Genomic DNA, 26510 nt, shown 5'->3' on the forward strand with positions numbered 1-26510 from the left:
TAGTCTCTTCACTGCTCACTCATGGATCCGATTCTGAGTTATGCTCCCTGCAAACCTCGCAGACTGTCACTGGCCAAGGCATGCACCCAAATCACAAAAGGCAAAGCTGGCACAAAGACAGAGGACACAGGTTATTTGAGTAAACAGAGGGCTGCAGTGGTCTAAAATGTGAATCATCCTATATAATGTCCTCTGTAGAGGCTTAAGGTGAAAGGAGTGCTTTTGTCCTCATTATAGGGATGGTCAGAGAACAGAGTGTTTATTACAGTTGGCATATACGAGTCCGGGAGAGGGTCACCTTGAATCAAGGACTCGGAGCTTCTTAGTAATAAACTCCAGCAATTGACATTTATCAAGGAGCAGCAACATGTAATGCAATCATGGCGTTTTTGTTCTCTACACTGGACAAGTTGTACTTAATTAGGCTTAAAGGTATAATATGTAGGAATTCCCCCCATCTAGCGATGCGGTTGCATATCGGAACGTATTCTTGATGTTGCATTCACGTGAAATCGGGCAGACGTCAGACAGACAACAGACGCTGCATGTAACAGGATAAACAAGCCTCTATGTAAACAAGTGGTCCGCCAGCATGAGGCAAAACAATACAGGCCTGACAATATGTTGTCATGGTGATGTGGTATTGTTTACCTGACCCACGTTTTACCGTCTTTCTCTCGTGGAGTAAAATGACATCCGGTTGGTTTGCCGACGGCCATCTGCCTGACTGCACCTGAATGCAACACCAGTGCCTCCGTCCTTCCTCACACTACACAGTGGTGACAGTTTTAACAGGCCGAGCCCACAGCTCCGCTGAGTTTCCGTGGTTACCTACGGTCACGCTGCCACTGAACGTAAAAAATGGCGATGCAACATGGCCGCCTCGGTTCGGTGCGTCGCCCACTTATGTATTTGTAACAACTTGTAACAACTCATTCTAAGGTACGAGAAAGCTTTCATTTGTATGCAGGTGTGATTCGACTTCATAAATACGTATTTATTCAAGCAATATTTGATTTTTGCTAATAAAAAGCCAAATAAGTTACACACTGGGGCTTTAAAATAAGACACTGTGAAATTCCGAAACATAAATGTTAGAGATGACAAATAAAAGTATTACAAATGAGTGGGGGCCATCTCACCAATCTCTCAGCTTTCGTTGTGTCGAGGAAGATGAAATACCGAGTCCTTATCGCAACACTCCTAGGGTCTAGGCCGCAACACTCACAGAGGATGGATGTCTGCCAGAGTTAAGTGCCTAAAGTACAATTTGGCTCGGTCCCCAAAGTGAAAGAAGATTATTAAACTAAACAACATTAGCAGCAGAGGGGAAGTTAATTCATGCCAGCAGACACCTTCAATGAACATAAAGATTTCATGAGTAGAAAAGTGCAGAAAGGTTTTCCATATACATGTACATCCCAGGATTTAATTATTTATCAGCGGTAGAGATTGGACGGATGTTGGAAGCATGAAGTACACAAGGGTCACATGCAGAAATACCGTTACACCCATTTCCTTTCACTGTCTCTTGTTTAAAAAAACATCAACAGAGTGAACTAAAGTTTTTATTTCTTTCATCAGTGTTATTCACACAATTTTTTAGCTGTAACTGACACTTTTAACAGTGACAGACTGGTGACCTACCCTCACTAAACGCCTCACCTAAAATTATAAATCGTATGGATTATGAATGAATAAAGGGAAATGTTAATGTTAATATTATTTTGAGGGACATAATAAAAAGATAACAGAGTCTCTCAGTTGCAGTAATATGTAGCCAAACAGGCCAAAACGTCCTTGTATTGTCCAGTTCACTTTTAGTCATTTCAAGATTAGAAACAATTAAAACCCATTAAAACAGAGACACTGACAATCGTCCTTCCTTGTCCTCTTCACTGTGAGACCAGCACTGACATCATCCCTCACATGTTCTTCTTAGTTAAATTCAATTTACTACTCTGCTCTTTCCTCCTTAGAAACTCATGAAACTCAATCGCTTCTCTCACAAAAAACTACAATGACTGCCTGGTGTGAAACTTATTTTCACAGCTGGAGGACAACTCAGCGGCTGGGTCACTGGGTAGACACGCTGAATGATATAGTCTAAAATCGTTGGGTGTTTTTATGATTCCGTCAGCCCTCAAGGGTTGAAACCGAAGTCAATAATACTTCAGTCTGTCTGTCGTATCGATTTTTTATTTCAAAAAGCTTCACATTTTCACGTATAGCACTGGTGTTGTTCAGTTACTTCATGACAATTCACAGAGTAGCAGCTAAAACAGGTCCCAAGAGTTTTTGTTTATTATAATTTTTTTTTGTTCTTACTTCTTACTTCTTTGAGTGTGTGTGAGACTGTTGTAAATCAGCTGTGTGAGTGGTTTGCAGAGATAAAAACCTCACAGAATACATTTAACGTACCCCAACGACTCAAAGTGCAGTTTTCTGTCTCTAGGGCCACTCAGACAGGAAGCACTGTAAAATGATAATTCAATACTCAGAGACATGACTGAAAATCCCATCCAGGGCCGGCTTATGCTAATGAGTTATGACAAAGTTAATGTATTAATCTGTATGAAACGTAGTCATTTTTTTTATACCTGAACAATTAGTACAATAGCTTATTAGAAAGGAAAAGTGGTCCTTTTATTCTTATGGATGAATAGACCATGTTTGTGCTGTAGAGGTTTCTTTGAATGTAAATGATAAAACAGTTCTAACATCACAAAGTCAATTTAATTAATACCAGAGGATCTTTCTGACCTAGCTGACCACATAACAGATTCACACTGTTTCAGATATTTCCAGTATAAAACAGACTTGGATTTGACATTTATTTCACCAGATACCTCAGATGTGCTTTTCACATTTTCTGTTTTTCCCTCCTCTGTCTTTGGGCAGAATGTGGCTGTGCACTAATTGGATTGACAGAGTGGCAGGCTTCGTAGGAAACTGAGAAAACTGTTTTGAGAAAACGTTCATTATTCCACATGCGCATTCAAATTCCTCACTGGCGAGAAGCAAAAAAAATTTCCAGCAGCGCCAATTAGCCATATTGCAAAAACTCATCAGATTAAGTCTACAGCCTGAAGCTTTGTAATCCAGCCTCTCAGAGGTTGAGGGATGGGATCTGCTCTCCGTCAACGGCTGCTGCGAAACCTAACACGAGGTTGGATGACAGCGTCAGCTCGGTATCCAGCAGGAATCAAAAGAGTAAATTTAATTAAGAGATATTTGTTGCATGGATTGGCTCCAGGATATATTTTACAGTAGCAGTAGCCAAAATAAAAACTAGACGTTAAATTTCTTTTTTTTTAAAAGCATGAATACAAACGAAATGGTGATGAAAAGTGGATTTAGAAATGTTTGTGTCTAATATTTATATTTATGTTTTTCAACCAACTCCTGAAGGAAACATTTGCTTGTTACTAACTGTGTCTGTCTGCTGTTTGGTTCTCATCAGTGTACAGTGCAACAATAATGTTAAATGTTAAACAATCAGCTAAAACTCACTATAATTTTACATAGGTTCATCATCACAACATGAAAACACTTTAAAAAGGCAATTCCAGGCAAATTCAACCTGGGGCTCTAGTTTCCTAATATTTCAGGTCTGAAAGAATGATTTTTTATTACAGCTCGGTTTACAAACATGTCTTCTATCTTGAAGTAAACAAAACCCCTCAGTGTTTGAAGCCATCTGATCTGAAAATTGCAGTTCTGTGGGATGTAAACAGCCTAAACAGCCTAAGATCCATCTGCTCCCATTATACGTTGCTGTGGCGATGCAGGGACAGACAGAACTACTGCAGAACAGGAGACATTAAATAGAAAATCTTCAGATTCATTCTTTTAGACCTAAAATATTAGGAAACTATAGGGTAACACGTACACACTATTAAGCATTAGTTAAGCATGAATAAATACTGAATTCTTCATTTATACCACATGAATACTCATTAGTATGTTATAAATACAGTTAGTGCTTATCAATGATGAGAAAAACATATTTACGGTAACTGTGTTTATAAACTACATACTAATCAGTATTCATATGAATGATGAATTCAGTATTTAATGCTTAACTTAAAGCAGATATCAGCTTCACGGCCGTTTCGGCTAATGCTGCGTTCAAGGCAGGCTTTTGAAACCGTAAGTTACAGCTTCAAGTCACAACTACGACTTGGTAGCGTTCCAGGTAACACGTAGCTCGTGTTTTTACCATCCTGTTGTCTGTGAAAGTTCCCTATAACGGCCACTCGTAACTTCCGACCCGTGAACTCGTACCAGATCGAACTGGTATGACTTCACAGGAAGGAAAAACACAAAGTACGAGTTTCTTTGAACGCACCATGAGTTAGCAGCCCCCGCCCTTGTCAGGCATCAATTGGTCCTCGTGCTACGTCACCACATTCACGCGCATCCCTTGGCTGCACACACAGCCCTTCATGCCGTTCTCTCTCCTCATTGGATAACACTTGTATCCCACAAGGAAAATTTTCTCCTCGGGTTACAGCAGAGCAGAGTGACGGAGAGACTCGTGTTTAGGCTGAAATACTTCATGTAAGTGATTGCTGACGGAAAATAGGACTATTTAGGACTTATATTAACAAAAACATTCCACTGATATCTGCTTTAATAATGTGTAGGTCTACTTATTATAAAGTGTTTCCAACTATAGCCCCAGATTTTACAAGCTGATGAGGATCACCAAAGTTCATCCAGAAGGGGAACATGATAACATAACCTCATGGTGGCAGATACAGGAAAAGTCAGGGGCTCATCAAAGCCACTGAGATACTGTACAAGGTTATCTGTAAAAATTCTGCAGTTGGAGGAAATGCTCTATAAGAAAAGTCAGTTGGATTCATCTCTGGACCCTGAATTTATACACAAAATTGAATGGTAATCCATCCAATAACTTTGGAGACATTTCAGTCTGGACAAAAGTGGTGGAGGGACCAACTTAAAGGTTGGGTCTGGAGTTTTGTGCCCAAAAATAAACATTAGACTTACTGTATATAAATGAAATCCATCTTAATCATCACCTGTGGGCTTCTAGTCCTGTGTGGTGGGGGCTGTGTCTGCAGCACCCCCTCCCCCTGCCTGTATTTTGGTCTTTTGCTTTGTTTTGTTGTGCACGTGGACATTTCTGAGTGGAGAGTGGGATAGTCGCGAGAGAGTCTGTGTTTTCTCTCCAGCCAATGACGGAGCTCAGGTGAAGCTATGTGCAGCAGAGTAGTAGCTCAGGGCTGCTAGCCTCACTAGCCGTCTCTGATGCTACCGCGTGCTAGCACGTCTCTCTCTCTCTCTCAGCAGCCACAGTCAGGACCGTAAAGAAAAAGAAATACAGTCTGAGTGACGCGCTGGAGCCACGGACCGATTCCCGACTGTCACGACAAATAAAGCCTCGACTGGTAAGTAAGTATTAGGGCCGTCGGTTGTAGTGAGCTAGCTCGATGCTAACTTCGGCTAGCGGTAGCGGTTAGCATCTGCCGCTAACACCCGCTTCCCAGCTTACCACAACGGCATAATAACATTGGAACACACTGGAGGCTCCCCATGTTGGTGACGGTCGGCTATCGGCTCCAGCGCTTCACTCGGACTGTATTTCCTTTCTTTTGCGGTCCTGACAACCGCTGTGTTTCAATGTTTTGTGTACAAACTGCAACGAACAAAACTCCAGATTCTACCTTTAAAGATATCTACTACTATTTCTTTACAGTCTGATATAAAAGTGACTGCTTCCATGTTCGAATGATCTCTCACAATTTCCTCTTGTTCTGATCATTTCCTGCCCGACTGTCATCTCCAGTTAAGTCAGTGCAGGGACTTCATCGTACAACGGACCACAGGCTGTGACACTAAGTTCATAAACGTGTCAGAGCAAGAGGGCTGAGAAGGACCAGGACCCTGCGCCGAGGTATTAATATGACAGTGCTGCTCTTTACAGCTTTCTGGCAGCCCTGCAGCCCCGGCGCCAGCCCCGGCGAGCGAGCCCCACGCTCCCTTAAGCAGCTTTCCACGACTGTCAGTCAGAAGAGCAGCGCTACCGAGAGCAAACTGCATGGAGGGGTTTGAAGCAGTAGGATGACACAGCGCTTCAGGTGCAGTTCAAATGCTCCCAACCAGGACCGCATTAACTGTGCGACACGGCGTGACACTGTTACTTTCTAAAGTGGCTGTCACATTCATTTTGCACCAATGAACTAAGCAAGCATCGTCACATCACGTAATAAAATCTCATTCCAGTAGTAAACTCTGCATCTTATTGTCATTGTTTACTAAAAACCATTAACACGGAGGGGCCAACACACAGGGCGCTCACTGAAGATCATCACTGGCATATTTCTTCATTACAAACTAGCACCATGATGAAAGATGGGAATAAGCTGCCTAATATCCCACTGACAAGATAAGAAAAATTACAATTGTGATTTTTCTCCCTTGGAGTCTTATCTTAAATTACCACTTCAGAGGCGCATTCTGCAATATTAATACGCCCCCCCCACTGCAGCCCCCACCTCCACCTCCTACGGGTTATGACTGTCAGTTTTGACAAGTACATACTAGGGAAGTCACGATTATAGATTTTCTCTGTAAGATTATTGTCAGAGAAATAATCACGGTATTACGATTATCACGGTTATTATGCATTAATTAATTTCACAACATATGAATGTGAAAAATCAAATATTTTAAAGCCCCAGTATGTAACTTATTTGGCTTTTTATTAGCAAAAATCAAATATGTCTTTCATAAATACATATTTTACTGAAGTGGAATCACACCCGCATACAAATGAAAGCTTTCTCGTACCTTAGAATGAGTTGTTACAAGTCGTTACAAATACATAAGTGGGCGACGCACCGAACCGAGGCGGCCATGTTGCATCGCCATTTTTTACGTTCAGTGGCAGCGTGACCGTAGGTAACCACGGAAACTCAGCGGAGCTGTCGGCTCGGCCTGTTAAAACTGTCACCACTGTGTAGTGTGAGGAAGGACGGAGGCACTGGTGTTGCATTCAGGTGCAGTCAGGCAGACGGCCGTCGGCAAACCAACCGGATGTCATTTTACTCCACGAGAGAAAGACGGTAAAACAATACCACATCACCATGACAACATATTGTCACGCCTGCATTGTTTGGCGGACCACTTGTTTACCCTGTTACATGCAGCGTCTGTTGTCTGTCTGACGTCTGCCCGATTTCACGCGAATGCAACATCAAGAATACGTTCCGATATGCAACCGCACCGCTAGATGGGGGGAATTCCTACATATTATACCTTTAAGTATCTAGTATTAATATATAACCAATTATTGTGTGTTAAATGTGTGTTTTAAATATTCAAATCATTAATTGTCATCTATACCAAATGTTTAAGTTTATTTTAATTGTTTGTTTTTTATCATAAATGAGACACTAACATTTAAATTCCTACCAATTGTATGTTACGTTGGGTAAATGGACCAGTATATATTACATTTACCTTGGTGCACATCTGCCTCTGTGTTTCCAACATAATCTTCTTTGGAAAGTGACGACGGTATTTAGGAATCTTTACGTTTAATTAATTGTGGCGTTTAATACCGCGATTAATTGTAAAAACAAGTAACAAGTATGCAATTATACCCACACCGTCGCTCGTAGGTACAGTACAGATATGAGTGGCTGTGTGTGTGTGTGACTAAACAGTGGAAGCCCTCCTCACATGCATGACTCACACTGATGCTGTCTAAAGGTGAATAACGCTCAAGTGTGGAAACAAATCAAAGAACAGGGGATATAAGTAAGTAGAGCAGGAAAAGTAGTGAGTTAGAAGGGATAGAGGAAAATGGTGTAAGGGAGCGGTACTTTGAGTCATCAGTGACACTCAGAGTATTATACTGATCCCTCTCTCTCTCTCTCTCTCTCTCTCTCTCCCTCCTTCTCTCCCTCTCTCTCTCTCTGGTTGGCCTGCCGTCACTGTGGGCTTTTCGTTCTACATCAGTGGGGCTCAGTGCATCTCCACAATTATGACGACGCCGAGTGCATGCGCTGCGTAAGAGAACGAGACCGTGTCCACCTGGCCGGACTGTGTGTGTCACACTGAACAGGAGGAGGAGGAGGAGGAGGAGGAAGATACCTGAACCGGACTCTCTCTCTCTCTGTCTATCTCTCTCTGTCCTCTCTGTCTCTCTGTCTCTCTGTCTCTCTCGGCGACTGGCCGGCTCCTCTCCTCTGTGTCCTGCTCTCCACCTGGCCTCCATGTGTTTCACTGAGGACAAGCCATTCCTCTCTGGAAGGTAAGCAGCAGCAGCAGCAGCAGCAGCACAGTGTCTGGTCTGTTTTCAGTGCAATATGAAGAAATTAGACGACAACAAAGAGTGGATTGTGGATGATTACGGGGTTGTTTGATCTTGCATGTTTTTTTTGTTTTTTTTTGCTAGCCATGGGATATGAGACAAAAAGCTGACATGTCTCCAAAAGGATTTACTTCATTTCTCTCATTACAGTACAGTACTTTCATTTTCTGTGCAGGGGTTCTGTTAGTTTATTCTGACTCGCAGGCAGGAGGACGTAATCTTACAACTCTTCCCTGTGGAATGATAAAATCTGCTCTTGTTAAAAAGGATAATCACTGAAGGGCATTCAGTCAAGGTTCAAACACTGTCTCAAAGAAGTGGAAACAGATTGTGCAGGCTGCAATGCTGCTGTGATGAACGCGCAGACATCACAGCCAACTTGTGGGATCTCCGGCAGGATTAGGGATGAGATCACTGATCACTCGTCTCTGTAAAAAAAAAAAAAAAAAAAAACACTGCTTTCCTTTTTCTTTCAGTCAAGTTGAAGTTATTTTAATGCTGACTGATCCAACAGTCGACTTGCTCTCCGGCTGCTTGCCACACATTATTTCTCTGGACATGCATGTCCGCATGCATGATGTCCTATTGCTGTTGGCTGCACAGAAATATCTGAATGAAGAGTCATTTGTATGTGAGTTCTCGCCTCACAACGGAAAATCTATATATTTTGACACTGATCAATCATGATGTCTTTCAATGGCACACAATAAGGTTTAACAGAGTGAATGACCTTCAGTTGGAGATTAGAGTAAATGGCAAATAACATGAAAGCATATGACCCGCCGCTGACACGGAAATGTTTGCTTTCCCATACTCAATCAGACTGTGGTTATGTAATATGTTTGTGTCATGAGGAGGAAGCAGTCGTGCTGGAGTGATGATGACAGGACTTACTAGGGTGGCAGAATTGCACTTATTTATTTATTTTTGCATTCTTTGTGGCTGTTGTCCTTCCCACAGGCTTGGAGACAATGAGAGAAACAACGTTTTTAAATCGGATTAACATCGGTGACACTTTACAGCATCTTATAGAAAGGATTTTAATTAATAGCATCATTTGGAAAAATAATCCAGTAAAGACTAAAGATCTATTAAATGACCGATGTTTGTATTGTTTGCAATAGGCTTCATGATAAATTGAGTCTGTAACAATCAGATACGTAAGAATTTTCCAGTCTTCACTGCCCTATGGTCAAATCCTGATGTCTTATACCACACTGCCTAATAAATAATAGAAAGAACTATAAATAATTTTAATCCCTCTCTTTAAATTAAAATTTTAAATTACAAAGCGTTTTCTGTAGGAAAATGCTGAATTTGCAAAAAGGATGGATGAAGGATGAAGAAAACTAAAAGTGCAGAGTCGCACTGCAACAAAAACCATGACAGACTCATGGTCAGACTCTTCTACTGCAATGCTGTGCAGCCTCAACGTTGTACGTTAGGTGGACATAATCTCACGTGATGAACTCTCCACAGTTATTATTATTACGTAAGATTTGTCACAGCGTGCCCTGCGATGTTTGAGAGTTGAGCCTCTGGCAACTCTTTGTCATGCTGCTAAAGCATGGTGTAAATATTGTGCCGCGATGACATTCACTTCCACTGTCACTGTCACTCACTCTCAAATGAGGAGGCAGTTAGACACAGAGGCAGTTGGACACAGCAAGGGTGAGCAGACGCCACTTCAGCCTCACAGAGGTCTGACTCTCACGCGGCCCTGAGAGGATGAGCCGCCGGCGCAGCAGCAGCAGCAGCAGCACGCTGAGGTTGGATACGATAAGGTTTAGCTTTCAAATGCTGCTCTCTGCAGTGAACCACAAGCTCAATGAAACACTAATATTCTGCACAGAAATTATGTGTGTGGACTTGTATAATTCATTTAAATTAATTCAATTGAAAGAAAATTAACCAACAACTATTTTGTTAATGGTAATTTCCCCAACAACACATTTAAAAAGTGGATTAAATGTCTTTAGGTTCTGAATTAATTGGTATTCGTTGGACAAAACAAGCAGAGTCTTTGGACATTTTGACTATTTCTCATTTTTCTTGGGTGTTATGGACTAAATAAATAGGTGATTCATTATTAGGGCTGGGTTCAAAAAAATCAATTTTCCAATTCATATCAATCTTCATTTGAAAGATCAGATATCGATTCATGAAATCCATACAGTAGATTGATCTTTTAAAGTACAAGATCACAGAGCAGCGCGCTACTGTTTACATTTTGTTGTGACCATTCACTGCTGAAATACACATCGATCACAGTACTTGAATTATCACCCACGATCATACTTAAGAGTTGCACTATTAAAGGGATAGTTCGGCTTTTTTGAAGTGGGGTTGTATGAGCTACAAATTCCCATTAAGTACACTAGGTACAGTAGAAGGGTCTCTGCTCTCCCCAGACTGAGAAACAGTCGATTTCTGCTGCTTTGTCGAAAACCAATAGGTCTGTCTATTGATTCAAGCTACCGTACCCTATCAAAAAATGCTACTTTGTGGTTTTCTACCTCTGTATATCAAATAAAGGCATAAAGTAAGTGTACAAAAAGTCAGTGTAATGAAATTTATGTCAGGGGTAGCATATTTTGATAATCCAATAACATCCTATCAAATAATGCTCCCGCTCTATGCATTCATGTAAGACTACTGATCCAACTTTGAAAGGCTAAAAGCAAATAGAATAAGGATTTTAAGGACATTTTTCACCATAAATGATGTGAACATGTTGCCAAAGGCTAAAAAATGAATGTAACACGTGCAAATTAAAAAATAAATTTAAAAAATGAAATAAACACGTGTAAATCAAGTGCTTAGCGATAATACAACACAGTACATATTATTCAAAATTGAACAATAGTGTGGATTGAAGAGCTGCAACACAGGGTTTCAAAAAAATATGGGCGTGGAAATGAAACTTGGAAAATCGGCTCTGCGCATGCGGAAAACCACAAAGTAGCAGTTCTCAAGTAGGCCTAGCAGAAATTGACACAACAACGGCGTATCACACTGCACCGAGACACAGGCAATGCACTGTTGTCAATGAGGGACGATTAAACAGCGTATTTTTGCCGCCTACGAGAAGTCACGTCTCAAAACAATATACCAGTTCAAGAGTACGATCTAAAGTAAAAATGTACAATGCATCAGCTGGTTGGAAAAAAGTTTGTTTATCTGAAACTAACCAACTCACTCAGCACTCCTCGGTACTCTTACACACAGGCGGGCTCCGCGACGCGCTGTATCACTGTGCGGAGGAGTACCGAGGAGTGCTGAGTGAGTCAGTTAGTTCCAGATAAACAAACTTCTTTCCAACCAGCTGATGCATGTGCATTAATGTAGGCCAACTGCTGCAACAGGTGAGAGTACCATCTTTACACAATTTGCAGCATTAGTTCTGTGAAAGTCTCTTTCATAACCAAGCAAAATTGGTATTAAAACTGAAATATCTCTAAATAAAACAATATCTAATCAAATCGGAAATCGAATCAAATTGGAAACTGTGGATTGGAATCGAATTGATTAAATTCAGAAATCTAAAGCGATACCCACCTATTAATTATTGAAGAACTGCTCACATTGAGCACAGAAATGAGTAAATAGGCAAAAACTATTAAAGGTGATTGCAACAGCTGGACAGCTTTTCTTCAAATGTTTTCGTTTTTTTTATCCGATATTGCCATGAAACAGGAAAAAACAGTGTGGATAAACTAGAGACACACATGTTTGGCGTAAGGTGTGTGTGTGTGTATTAGAGGTCGACCGATAGTGGATTTTTAAAGGCCGATATAATAACGATAGTTTAGAGCAGGAAAAAGCCGATAGCCGATTAATTGGCCGATACTGCCCCCCCCCCCCCCCCCCCCCCCCCCGAAAAAATTCAACACTGTTGGAAATTCACAATCTCTGACTTTATTAGCAGCAACTGCTTTACTGAACAGCTAATAAATATCCAAATGTATAAAATCGCAAAGTGAACATCAAACTCAAAGTACTAAATACCAAAATAAATATATAAATCTTGAACTGGATATAAAAGTAATAAATACCGAAATAAATAAATCTGCATAACTGAACATCAGTCTCAATGTAATAAACACCTAAATGGATATACTGAACATCAGTAACATCAGTCTCAATGTAATAATAAACACCTAAATGGATATACTGAACATCAGTCTAAACACCTGTTCTTTATCACTACTAAAGAATGGTTTTTTTTTTTAATTAGGCTATCTTTTTTAAAAGAATAAATTCGGAATTAATTTCCAAATATAGCCTAGCTAACCCACTGCAGCAACAGTAAAGTTTCCAACAGCAAAGTCACTATAACCTCCATAATATCTGGGGGGGAAAAATCGAGGGGGGGGTTGGGGGGGCTGGTTTGTCTCAGCCAGCGGCTAAAGTTTACAAGAAATTGCCAAATTTTAAGATTCATGGCAAACTAAGATGAACAGACTACACAGAGACAGCTTTCTTTTAGCGTGTTTTAACGAGCTGTTAATTGTTAAGCACGTGTGGTTGCGTAAAACTTGCGGTGGAAATGTCGCTGTTTATGCTGAAATATGATGCACGTTTATGCTTGTTGAACAGGTGGTACTTATTGCCTCCACCAAGGAGGTTATGTCTGTTCACTTTCAACTTAAATACACTTACAGTGACGCGTGTCGTCGTCTCCACCTCCTTCTCCTCTCTCCCTCTCTCTGCTGCCGCTGCGCTGCTCACGCACCGTCTCTCTCTCTCTCCCCCCCTCCCTCTCTCTCCCCCCCCCCCCTCCCTCCCCCATGCGCGCTGTGTGTGCAGAGCAGCCCCGCCCCTCAGTGATCAGAGAGACAGAGAGTAGCAGGCCATGGAAGGAGCAGTTCACGGCGCTGCGGGGGGAAAAAAAAAAAACAGCCATCGGCCACTATCGGGGCCATTTTCCGTTAATTACGATAGTTTGTAAAACGTCCTATCGGGGCCGATTAATCCGCCAAACCGATGAATCGGTCGACCTCTAGTGTGTATATGGGACGTCACCTTGCCAAGGTGTGACGCTGTCGTGGTGATAAAACCAGTCCTCGGACAGACAGATGAGTGGTCGGCTCAAAACTGCCTCTGTGGTAGTTCTCGCTACAGTCGGCGTCTCCAGGAATACTTTTTGGCATGGTGACACACACACGTACACACACACACACTCACACACACACGTAAGGTGAAAACAATACCGGCAACGCTGTCACGGCTGGTTGGAGGGGACAGAGCTGGCAGATCAAGCCGAGTTTCCAAGATCCTATGTGACACTGAACATCCAGAGACACACATATTTTATGATTCATCGACGTCAAAAGCACAAACACGGATGTTTGACTGTCAATGTCGCACTGGAGGCTGTTTGTTCAAGAATGAAATGTATAAATGCCATCGCCAGCATTATTCTGGATTTCTGCATTTGGTTTGAGGGAAACATGTCAGATAACACGGATGTGAACAATTAAAGCAGAAGTAAGCGATCCGGTCGTTTGGGCTAATGCTGCGTTCCAGGCAGGCTTTTGAAACCGTAAATTACAGCTTCAAGTCACAACTTACGACTTTGTAGCGTTTCAGGCAACCCACTCGTGTTTTTCCGACCTGTTTTACCTGTGAAAGTCACTATAACGGCCACTCGTAACTTCCGACCCGTGAACTCGTACCAGATCGAACTGGTACGACTTCACAGGTCGGAAAAACACGAGTTACGGGCTGCCTTGAACGCACCATAACAGTCCTCGTCCCCACATTCACGGTGTCCCTTGGCTGCACACACAGCCCTGCATGCCGTTCTCTCTCCTCATTGGATAAAAACTGTAGGATACGATAAATGTTTTCTCCTCGGCTCAGAGCAGAGCAGAGTGACTGAGAGACCCGTGTTTCAGACCAAACACTCTATGTAAGTGATTGCTGTCGGAAGATATAACTATTTAAGACTTATATTAACACAAATATATCACTTACTTCTGCTTTAAGATTAGTCTGACTTCAGTCTTTATTTATTTATAGATAATTTTCATCTTTTAGTATAGATAATTTTCATCTTTTAGTACAGAGATTGAAAATGTGAAACAAAAGACAAATACACAACACTGAACAATTCGTTTTGAGGTCGGATTGAATAAGTAATTTGCTCGATAGGACATTAGGCCTGTTCGATTAATCGTTTTAAAATCGTAATCGCGATTATTTAGTTAGGACAAACGGCCATTTCTGAACACCTTTAACATCGTCCTGTTTGTCCTTCTACGAGTTTCCACGAGTTGCCGCACAAGTTTACCCGAGTAGGGAAAACAAATTTGATTGGTCGTTATCGAGCGGGCGGGATATTCAATGTTTGGGGCGAGACCGAGCTCGGTGTGTGTGTGTCTCAGACGTTTGATTGACGGATTACGGATCCAATATCAGTGGCTGATGAATCATGAGCAGTGTGACGCATAATCCGTGCGCCTGCATTATCCAATGTGAAAAAAAAACTACCCCACTTTCATCCCGGATTTACTCGAAAATAGAATTTTGCACAAAGTTCGGCCTACATCGTCTGATAGACGAGTTATTACACAAATTTTAGGACCCAGAGTGGAATCAAATTCATTTTTCTTTTCTGTACACCTTTAAAAACGTGAAATCGTAAAATCAATGTTTTACTCTAACTAGGGTAATTACGGTACAGCCCCCATTCATGTATCTCAGCTGCACTGGGTTACCATAGTGACTTCCGCCTCCTTCCTCCCATCACGCTCTCCCCACACACTGTAAACAAACATCTGGGCGTTTGCTAAGACCAGCGAGGATTTTGTTGCCAAAAAGACCAACGGCCGTTTTCCACTTCACAGTCACAGCTCGGCTCAGCTCGGCTCGACTCAGTTTAGGTATTTTTCCATGACAGCGGGGGCTCATGGGGTTTTCGATCCTCAACATCTGTAGTAGGGACATTTTTCAGGAGCCAGCATTTTGTGACAAAGGCAGGCAGCGGTCAGTTTTAAAATGCGAGTCAACGATGGAGCGATGCCACAGGCTGCCGGTTGATGCCAACCATGCAGACTCTCGGCCTCGTCAGGGCTCAGACGCCGGTCCATGTGGTTGCACACCAACTACCCTTACACTTACACACCCTGACAAGCCCGTCAGCCGTCAAATGGCTGCTCATCTTCTCTGACTATACAGACATTTAACTGGTTGTGTGAGTGACAGCTCTAGTTTCAGCGGTGGTATCACATGAGACATTTTGATGACACGCAGCAGGAATTACTAACTTGTCATGCTGACGGCGGCAGTAAAAGTGAATATGGAGAAATTAAAAATCTTCTCCTTGGTAAATTACACAGTGAGAAACGTTTTCACAGCGACGGCGCTCAGACAAATGGGTCGGGACAGGATGCAAATGTGCATTTAAAGTGAAATAATGGGGTGCATAAGCCAGGTCATCGGGCAATATACAGTTTACTGCTCATCATCATCTTCTGAGGTCAATGTCATGGTCGCACAGGCGCCCGGTTAATCACGGCTGAACAGAGGAGCGATTCGGCGCAGGCTCAGAGAAATGATAACAGTGGTGGTGTCACAGTTTAGCCAAGTCTCAAAATACTCAATCTGTCACTGCAGACCAAAGGCGCAGCTCAGTTCAGCCGGTTAAGCTTTCCCCAGCTCTTTGTGTCACACTTTCACACACTCACATGGCTGAGGGTGGTGGTGTAGGTTTTTGTTTTCCTTGGTTACATAAATGCGCTCAGACGTGGAGAATGAGTTCGGCTTTGACAGAAAGAGTCCAACTGTTTCTGTCGATGAGGCGCTCATTTGTTAAATCAAAACTCTGCTGATGTACTGTATATAGGACGGGATAAGTATGGGATTGTTCCTGAAAAACCAATGGGAAATGGCGCTCACTCAGGCTTAGTGGGAGAGCTGGAGCTTAGAGACCGGCACAGCTGAGGGAGAAGCAACCGCACACTCTCGGATCTGTGCAGAAACTTTCCCCGATTAGTGTGCAAGCTTTAAATCTTCCAGGTGTGACGGTTTCCTGTCCGAAGGCTTGGATGAGATAAAAAGAAAAACATTTTCTGCATAGATGTTTCTCTGTCAGCTCTACTTGTTTTAGAGCAGTGGTTCTCAAAGTGACCCCTTTGAAGTGAACATTATTCAAATCAGAATCTAAATTTTACCACTTTTTTGCAGATTTTTTTTACATAAATTTCTCTAAATTTTTCCAAAAATTCACACCATTGGCCCTAATTTGAACGTACATTGACTAAAAAATGTAACGTTATTCAGTCTCAGAACAAATATTTGTGTATTTCTGGTGTTTGTTTCAAAATTTTGTCCAATATGGTCCTTGATGTAAAAAAGTTTGAAAACCACTGCTCTACAACAGTGGTTCTCAAACTTTTTTACTTCAAGGACCCCTAAACTGACACAAATTAGACCATGGACCCGGCGCCCATTGGACAAAATTTTGAAACAAACACCAGAAATACACAAATATTTGTTCTGAGACTGAATAACGTTACATTTTTAAGTCAATGTATGTTCAAATTACTGCCAATGGCATGAATTATTGGAAAAATGTCAAGAAATTTTTGGAAAATATTTAATATTTCTGGAAAAAAATGAGGTAAAATTTTGAGAAAAAGTTGGGGACCCCATTGAAACCACTCAGGGACCCCTGGGGGTCCCCGGACCTCACTTTGAGAACCACTGTTGTAGAGGATGGTTATCACCAAGGAAACAACCCAACACAAATTTAATGGTCTTGGTATTATGCACTGAAATTACTGTGGGGGAAAAAAAAGGATAATTGATAATTGCAGGAAGTATGAAAGACATATTCATTGTGCTAATCAGTGTTTTGAGGCTGATAATAGCATTGATATCATATCTAATATCAGACTATGAAGAATAAAAGTCACAAATATAGTAAAAACGCTGTAAACAAAACTATATTTTAACCAAAAAGCATGTACATCACTCATTAAGTCGGTTAAAAACTATACTATACTAAACTTAACCCTAACCTAAATTGTGCTCCAGCAGAATAATATGGAAATGTGCTTATTGATGACAGAGCCTGATAATAATCTTCATGCGCCGATACATCAGAGGAGTTCTTGTATTTGAGTGGTCATAATTACTCACTCCACTCAGACTGACTAGGCATTTCATCATTGACTGGTGGGCTGACTTGCATAATAATGAAGCCTCTTTCTTTATCCCCTGTGATTGTTTAAAACATTGAGTCAGTGCTGCCTCTGCATCATATGCGATAGCGCTGCAAGTGCTGCTCCAGATTCCTCCCTGCAGAGCTCCTCCTCCTTCCCCATGGATTCTTTTTATTTCATTACATTTTATCTTTTTAACTGATTTCTGACTCATAACAAAGAGCGTGGGCACCTCTGATGCTCAGGAGGATCTATGAGGTTAATTTATCAGCTCTTTGAAATCCACTAGCAGCACCTGTCAGCTCTCCTGCACGGCTGAGTGATCAAACTCCTGTCTGGGTTCATTATGCATCACTCCTATTCCTGCTGCTCCACGTGTTTGTATTTGTGCATGTGCATGAGGTTGCATCATGTGTAAACAACATGCATCAGTCGGGGACAAAACCTGCAAATCCACCGTCCTTTGATCTGGCAAATTTGAGCGTGTGTTATCTTAATCATCATTGTTTTGTTCCGTGGCTCCTGATCTCTCATCTCATTGCTCCTGTTGTAAATCCTGAAAGGCACAGTCTTTCAAATTCTTTCCATCTGTCAATCCAGCTTTGCTTTGTATATTTCAATTTAATACGAGTTGTTGTCCTCATCTTTAGCTAAGGATTATTTTTTATTTAAAAAAAAAGAAGAAGCTTTTTCATCTATTTTTACATCTGATCCAATGGGGCTGGAGGTATTGTGCAACAAAGACAGTAAGAAAGCACAGCTTGCACTCCAGACTGCCGAGCAGACACTCCACATTTTAGATGCTGTCGAAACAAAACTGAGGAAAAATGTTTATTATTTGGTTTTGGAGCGGCTTTTGCTGCTGTAATTTCAATCAAACTCGTCCAACAATACAATTTGCTCCCTTTTGAGAGTTTTCATTCAAGTTTACAACAATGAATGTATGTGTGTTGATGTGTGTGTGTGTGTGTCCTACAGTAAATGTCAATGGTGTTTCAGATGGGAAATGCTTCAGACACATCTGCTGTGTTCGAATCCACCATCCCAGAGGAGTACGACATCTTCATGGGTTCCCTCTACAGTGTGTTCTGTAAGTCCGCATGAAAAGCCGTCGTCGTCCTTTCCTTCTGTTTATCATTTGCTCGCTCTGCGCCTGCCTGTCGAATCCCCACAGGTGCACAATCTCTAGCCAAACTCAATCTCTCTCCCTCTTTCTTTTTGTTTTTTACAGGTGTACTGTCTCTCATGGGCAACTGCATTCTGCTACTTGTTGCGTACCACAAGCGGTCGACCTTGAAGCCGGCAGAGTTCTTCATCATCAATCTTTCTATCAGTGACCTTGGGATGACGCTCTCTCTATTCCCACTGGCAGTGCCATCATCTTTTTCACACAGGTACCTCAGGTTCACTCCTCTTCTCTTCAACTTCTACTGTACTGTACCATCTCGACACCGAATTAATTCCTCAATGAACAATAATCAGCAACTACAGAGAGTCGTAGGTTAACACTGCAGCATGAATTCATTAATAGCATCAAGCAGAAAAGCCAAATATTCAACATTACTGCAAGGATTGTTTCTGCTTTACATCATTGCATCATTTTTATAATCTGTAAGTGTTTCACTGCTGCTGGGACAAAACAAGTCAGGTCACCTTGAGTTTTAGGAAATGACAAGAGGCTTTGCTCATACAGTAATTTCCAGACATCATACAGACTAAGTAATTAAGCACTTCATCAAGAAAATCCACAGATTCATAATTAATGAATTAGTTGCAGCCCGAGCTGCTCCGTCACATTTCCTCCTCCTCCTCTCACAGGTGGCTGTTTGGAGAAATCACCTGTCAGCTCTATGCAATGTGCGGCGTACTGTTTGGTCTGTGCAGCCTGACCAACCTCACTGCTCTGTCCTTAGTCTGCTGCCTCAAAGTCTGTTTCCCCAACCACGGTGAGTGACTGGCTGGCAAACTTAAAGGGATAGTTCAACATTTTGGCAAATTGGCCCATTGCTATTTTAGGAGTAGGTTTGTTACCTTTATTCGTCGGTGCAAGCTATTTTTAGAACGGCGGAGCAGAGCCGTGAGCTGCTCAGAGCTACGCTACGGAGGCTCATGGGATTTCTTGGTTTTCCTCATCAAACTCATCAAATACACAATCCAACAACTCCAAAACGCTCTGGTGGACAAGTTGTGACCTGCACATTCACCACGCTATGAGATAATAACAGAACGTTACCAGACAGAGTTGTTTTAGAGGTAAATACAGAGACTGTTGATGAAAAACTGCCCCCGACGGGAATGCGCATCAGCGGTTTTGCATGAATTTACCTCTAAAACAACTCTGTCTGGTAACGTTGTGTTATTATCTCATAGCGTGGTGAATGTGCAGGTCACAACTTGTCCACCAGAGCGTTTTGGAGTTGTTGGATTGTGTATTTGATGAGTTTGATGAGGGAAACCAAGAAATCCCATTAGCCTCCGTAGTGTAGCTCTGAGCAGCTCGCGGCTCTGCTCCACCGTTCTAAAAACAGCTTGCACCGACAATTAAAGGTAACAAACCTACTGCTATGACTATAGGGATTATGGCAATGGGGCAATTTGCCAAAATGTTGAACTATCCCTTTAAAGCACAACTCCAGGCAAATTCAACCTGGGCTCTAGTTTCCTAATATTTCAGGTCTAAACGAATGAATCTAAAGATCTTCTTTTTAATGTCTCCTGTTCTGCAGTAGTTCTTCTGTCTGTCTCTGCATCGCCACAGCAGTGTATAATGGGAGCAGATGGATCTTAGGCTGTTTAGGCTGTTTACATCCCACAAAACCACTATTTTTTTTCACAGACAACGTCAGATGGCTTCAAACGTACACCAAGGAGTTTGATTACTTCAAGAGAGAAGACATGTTTGTAAACGGAGCTGTGATACAAAGTCTCACGTGAGAGTCAAGTTGACGAGCTCAGTATGATTACATAACTTGACTCTCGCGCAAGACTTTGTATCACAGCTCTGTTTACAAACATATTCATGTTCTCTTTCCTGAAGTAAACAAACCCCTCGGTGTATGTTTGAAGCCATCTGAGGTTGCCTGTGAAAAAAAAATCTGGTTTTGTGGGATGTAAACAGCCTAAACAGCCTAAGATCCGTCCGCTCCCATTATACGCTGCTGTGGCGATGCGAGGACAGACAGAACTACTGCAGAACAGGAGACATGAAAAAGAAAATACAGATTCATTCTTTTAGACCTAACATATTAGAAAAGTAGAGCCCCAGGTTGAATTTGCCTGGAGTAGCTTCAACTGTTGCATGTTGATCTGAGGATGTTGTCGGTGCCAACGCTGCAGATTTTATCACAACTGTAACTGCAAACCTTTTTTCTCTCTGTGTCTTTGTATCTCCTGTCTGATCAGGTAACAAGTTCTCCTCCTCACACGCCCGCCTCCTGGTGGTGGGAGTGTGGTGCTACGCGTCCGTGTTTGCTGTAGGGCCCCTGGTACAGTGGGGACATTACAGTGCTGAACCTTATGGCACAGCCTGCTGCATTGACTGGCATGCACCCAACCACGAGCTTTCAGCTTTGTCTTACATTGTCTGCCTTTTCGTCTTTTGCTATGCACTGCCCTGCACCGTCATCTTCCTCTCCTACACTTTCATTCTGCTGACAGTGCGCGGATCACGTCAGGCCGTCCAGCAGCATGTGTCACCGCCACAGACCAAGACCACCAATGCACACGCTCTCATTGTCAAGGTCAGAGGATTATCAGTGTGTCGCTTCAGCACCACTGACTTCAGGTTTTGCACTTGGCAGGGTTTGAGCAGGATATGAGACAGTGAATCATTCAAAAGGTTATAAAAATAACTCATCTTTGTAAGATCTTGCATATGTAGCTACCTTGTAGGGCCACATTATGTAATAGCGTTGCATTATGTAATACATTTTCACCTAATGATGTACTAATGGCGCAATTTGTAATAAACTTTGCCGCATTTTGTAATAAGTTGTTGCATAATGCATCAAATTATTACATTTTCTTCATTAAAAAAGTGCAACAGCTGCATTTTGTAATAACAATGCAATATGTAACAACTTATTATAAAATGCGGCAACGTTTATTACAAATTGTGTTCAAGAATTTTATTACAAAATGTGACGTTATTACCTCATGAGGTGATAATTTATTACATTGTTAAGCCTACATAAAGCGGCGTTATTACATAATGTGGCGCTACATACCTGTATGTATATGTTCGCAGAAATAAATACAGGGTTACACTTTATAATAAATAAACACTATTAAGCATTAGTTAAGCATTAATAAATACTAAATTCTTAATTTATAATGCATGAATACTCATTAGTATGTAGTTTATAAATACAGTCAGTGCTTATCAATGATGAGTAAAACATTTTTATTGTTTATAAACTACATACTAATGAGTATTCATGTGTTATAAATGAAGAATTCAGTATTTAATGCTCAAAAGTGTGTACTTATTATGAAGTGTTACCAAATAAAGGGTACATCCTGCAGATATTTGTATCTTAACCATTTATGTTTAATACTTTGCCACTGATGTGAAATAAAATAAATCTTCTGCATGACATATTTTTGCCCTTTGTATCCATTATGTATTTTTTCATGCATGTTTCTTTCCCCCTAGCTGTCAGTGGCGGTCTGTATAGGCTTCCTGTGTGCCTGGACGCCGTACGCCGCCGTGGCCATGTGGGCCGCTTTCGGAGACGCCACGCAGGTTCCTCCCACTGCCTTCGCCATGGCCGCCATTTTCGCCAAGTCCTCGACCATCTACAACCCGATGGTCTACCTGCTGTGTAAGCCCAACTTTCGCGAGTGCCTCTACAGAGACACGTCCATGTTGCGGCAGAGGATCTACAGAGGGAGTCCGCTGTCGGATCCCAAAGAACGCTTCGGATCCAACTCGCAGCGCAAGGACGCGAGCGCCTCGAACGGACAGCAGGAGAGTTACGGCGCGTGTCTGCACTGCACCGACAACGCAGGGCTGTGTCATGTGACGGCGGCCCAGAGGACTGCCTGCATCCTGACCGGGTCCAGCTACAGAGAGGTGACAGTCGGCCAGCTCTCGGCCAAACCACAGGCCGATTTCCTCTAGTGACGCCACCTGACCTCGCTCTTTCATGAAGATAACGAGACAGGAAAGGTGCCCAGAAAAAGACAAGAGAGCTTTCTGTGGGCACACAACAAATTTATAACAAGTGTGTGTCACTGCGACTTTATAGCGCAGCAACATTCACAAGGACCTTCAAAGGCATTCTTCCTGAAAGTCACTCACAAGTGGCTCATTGATTCCCAGAAGTCCACACTGTGCTTACTTCATCCGAGAGGATTTGCAACTGAAATTTATACTTTGTAATATTGTGTCGCTTATTTCCGTGTTGTTTCCGGTTTCTTTTTAATGTTCTGTGACTAGACTGGAGTCTGAAAGAGCCGAAAACGACCTGCTACTCTACCTTTGTGTACAACAGGGACAAACTGCTTAATACAAGGGCAAAATTACAGAAGTTACAAAACAAATGGCAAGAAAAAAAGGTTTATTTAACTACTGGAGAAGAAGACACCGTTTACAGTCCCTTCTGTGGACTACAGGATTAATACACAACCAACTACGATCAAGTTTTTTTAAGAAACATGTGTAACTGTTGCACGAAACTGTTTAAGTGTTCCTCAGCCCAGAGAGATCAATCATTCGCTCGATGTAGTCTTGAATGTTTCTCTGCATGTTTTCTCCTCGTCTCCATTGGAATCTACTCAAACACAGACATGAAATCAAACTGACAGCTGCTGTTTTCTGTAAGGAATGAAACAATTCAGACAAACAACTTCAAGCCTGCAGGCTTCAAGTGTTTGATAATAAAAAGACAGCTTTAGTCACTTTAACGAAGTCAACATGCTTGACAAGTGCGTAGCCTGCAGTTATTCTATTACAGGCAGTCGGATGAAACCAGCAAAAGCAAGTTTGCTGTTGACACTGTCGACATTAAGACTGTTAAATCTGATATGAATGCTGATTTTTTTTTTTAAATATGGGACTCAAGGTTGATTACACCTCACGTTTAGCCAAAATTCAGACTTTTATTTAGTCAAAACCAGCCCTTTCATTTCACAGATTCCTCAACTCATCAGTGCCCTTAATCTTCTGGTGTTTGTACTTTCTGTTAAATTATGTGAAGTTACACTACATATCAAGTTACAAAGTCATCAACAATCTCTATTCATCATGGTTACAAGCTACCGCGTCCGACCGTGCATGTACTGTATGACAGGTAGCTTTCAGAGCAGCCGGCATTCAGTAATATATTTCACTCTGCTTTCCCTTTAAACATGGTGCTGTGCTGTGTGGCTTCATGTACTGTATGTATATAAAAGGAAAGCCTACTGTGCGTGTTGATGTCGAAATCCAACCCATCTCCTGTGCAGCCTTATTTACTACAGAATAAAACACTGTGTGGACATTTGTTACCAGATTGATTTGAAATTCTTTCCTTTTTTCAAACTCGAAGGAGCCACAGTGTTTTTAGACATCACAAAGGTTTATATGTAAAATATGACAGGAATAGTAAATTTAAAAATGCCTTGACTCTAAAGAAATCCATCACAGGTGTGGGGGAAAAAAACATTTAAAACGTTTTTTCCCCCCTATTGAAATAAGCTGCATGGTTACGGTGTTTAAAAGAAAAAAAGAAAACACTTCCGTAACTCATTTTAATTATCAGTGAAGACGTTTTGCTTGGGGAACTGTTCATTAACTTGAGAGTCCACAAGGTTCAAATTCACTTGCAATCTCATTTTCTACAAAGGAGCGGACTGACATTACTGGCAGCACCTTGGTGCCATGTCTGTTTAAAATTCCTGGTTTGGTTTGCATCATTTCTAAAGACGGAAACAAATCTTTGCTCAACCTTTCTTTTTGAAGACAACAGCTTAAAGGGATAGTTCAACATTTTGGCAAATTGGCCCATTGCCATAATCCCTATAGTCTTAGTAGTAGGTTCGTTACCTTTAATTGTCGGTGCAAGCTGTTTTTAGAACGGTGAAGCAGAGCCGTGAGCTGCTCAGAGCTACACTACAGAGGCTCATGGGATTTCTGGATTTCCCTCATCAAACTCATCACATACACAATCCAACAACTCTAAAACGCTCTGGTGGACAAGTTGTGACCTGCACATTCACCACGCTATGAGATAATAACAGAACGTTACCAGACAGTTGTTTTAGAGGGAAATTCATGTAAAAACACTGATGCACGTTGCCTTCAGGGGCAGTTTTTTTATCAAGCAGTCTCTGCATTTACCTCTAAAACAACTCTTTCTCGTAACGTTCTGTTATTATCTCATAGCATGGTGAATGTGCACAACTTGTCCACCAGAGCGTTGTGGAGTTGTTGGATTGTGTATTTGATGAGTTTGATGAAGGAAACCAAGAAATCCCATTAGCCTGCGTAGCGTAGCTCTGAGCAGCTTGCGGCTCTGCTCCACCGTTCTAAAAATAGTTTGCACAGACAAATAAAGGTAACGAACCTACTGCTATGACTATAGAGATAATGGCAATGGGCCAATTTGCCAAAATGTTGAACTATACATTTAAGCGCTTCAGACAACAGAGAAACTGAGACATGAAGACAAGATAATACAAATCTGTGATGCCCATAGTCCAGTACATTCTACATTTTAGGAGCAAGTGTCTCAAAAACCAACAAAAACCAAAACAACAGTGCATTTCCTGTTACTTCATTTAAAGTTATTTGCCTAAATAACCGCTCAATACACTAACAAATCTGTTGGTTAAGCACTTGAAGGCGCAACAATAATTGACTATGTTTAAACTGATGTTTCACTTGGTAGATTAGAAGCTTCCTCTGCAAATGCACAGATAAAACACAATCTGCAAATATTTCCATTTTTACAGCAGCTTTTTCGTATCCTTGTTTGCCAATGAGACGGCTTTTGTCTTTGAGCACACTGACTGAAATCATGATGACAGCAAAGTTACAGCTAAGGGGGAGTGGGGAGTGGGGAGAGAGGGGGGGCAAGCCTTTGAAGATAATATGTATGTGCATCCAAAAAGCGCAATATAAAAAGCCCATAGGATGTTGAATCGTGGAAATACAAAACATTCATATGTATAGCTACTGTATATCTGCCGTGTTGATCTACTTCTATCAGGGTTGAATTGAACTGGAATAAGATGGAAAAAAAACATATCAGCAGGGAGCCAAAGCAAATATGCAAGAAGGATCGACTTAGATGCAAAGTTATTTATTTTCCTCTAGTATAAAGAAAAAAAAACTGAAAATAAAGGGTCTGAGGGATAAGCTTTTCACTGGCAGCCTGTATAGGGAAGCAGTGAGATATCGCCAGAGGAGGAATTAAAAAAAAGAAAATAACTATGGCACATAACATCAGGGGAAACCGGCAGAACAATCCTACATGGGCACATGGGAAAATAGACTATACAACTATTTATTTTGGCCTGTGCAGGCTTTTGTTTCTAGAGACACACAGAACCAGATGGAGTGAGAGTAGTTTACTCTGCACAGCACCTGAATACAAAGGAGATTCAGTTAAGAGCCACTTCAGAGATAAGGACAGTGGAGCTTACACAGCAAAAGATCCAAACTAGTGCACTACTTATTTTTTTGTCTCTTCTCTCTCCTTCACCTCTGTTTTCTCCAGATCTCTCTGCCTCTTAAAACTCGGTCTCCCTTCCCTTTCTTTAGAGATGCACACTCTGACCTGCCACACCAGCTGTTCTCACGCAGCCTCACAACCCCATTCCCCAGTTAACGGGAAACACAAATTTACTTTGGCATGTTTAATTTTCAGGCTGAGATCGGTGCCTCAGTAGGGACATAAGGACAATCTTTGCTCCTCAGTGTGTGTGTACGTGTGTGTGTGTTTGTGTGCTGAACGAAAGAGAAAGCAAGGGAAGATAGATTATGGGATGTGTCTGTGTGTTTAGGCTCT

At 41.7% G+C, this 26510-nt stretch overlaps 1 protein-coding gene across 1 annotated transcript; it reads left to right on the forward strand.

The window, feature by feature from the left end:
• Nucleotides 1-18516: 18516 nt before the first annotated feature.
• Nucleotides 18517-22639, forward strand: opn7d (opsin 7, group member d; the record flags this gene model as incomplete). Its single annotated transcript, XM_083975218.1, has 5 exons — nucleotides 18517-18607; nucleotides 18749-18911; nucleotides 19336-19463; nucleotides 20920-21257; nucleotides 22172-22639. 5 exons carry the CDS (start codon nucleotides 18517-18519, stop codon nucleotides 22637-22639), a joined length of 1188 nt encoding a protein of 395 aa, XP_083831344.1.
• Nucleotides 22640-26510: the final 3871 nt, after the last annotated feature.

The sequence above is a fragment of the Trachurus trachurus genome (genome assembly GCF_905171665.1).
Source record: "Trachurus trachurus genome assembly, chromosome: 7".
Taxonomy (NCBI): domain Eukaryota; kingdom Metazoa; phylum Chordata; class Actinopteri; order Carangiformes; family Carangidae; genus Trachurus; species Trachurus trachurus.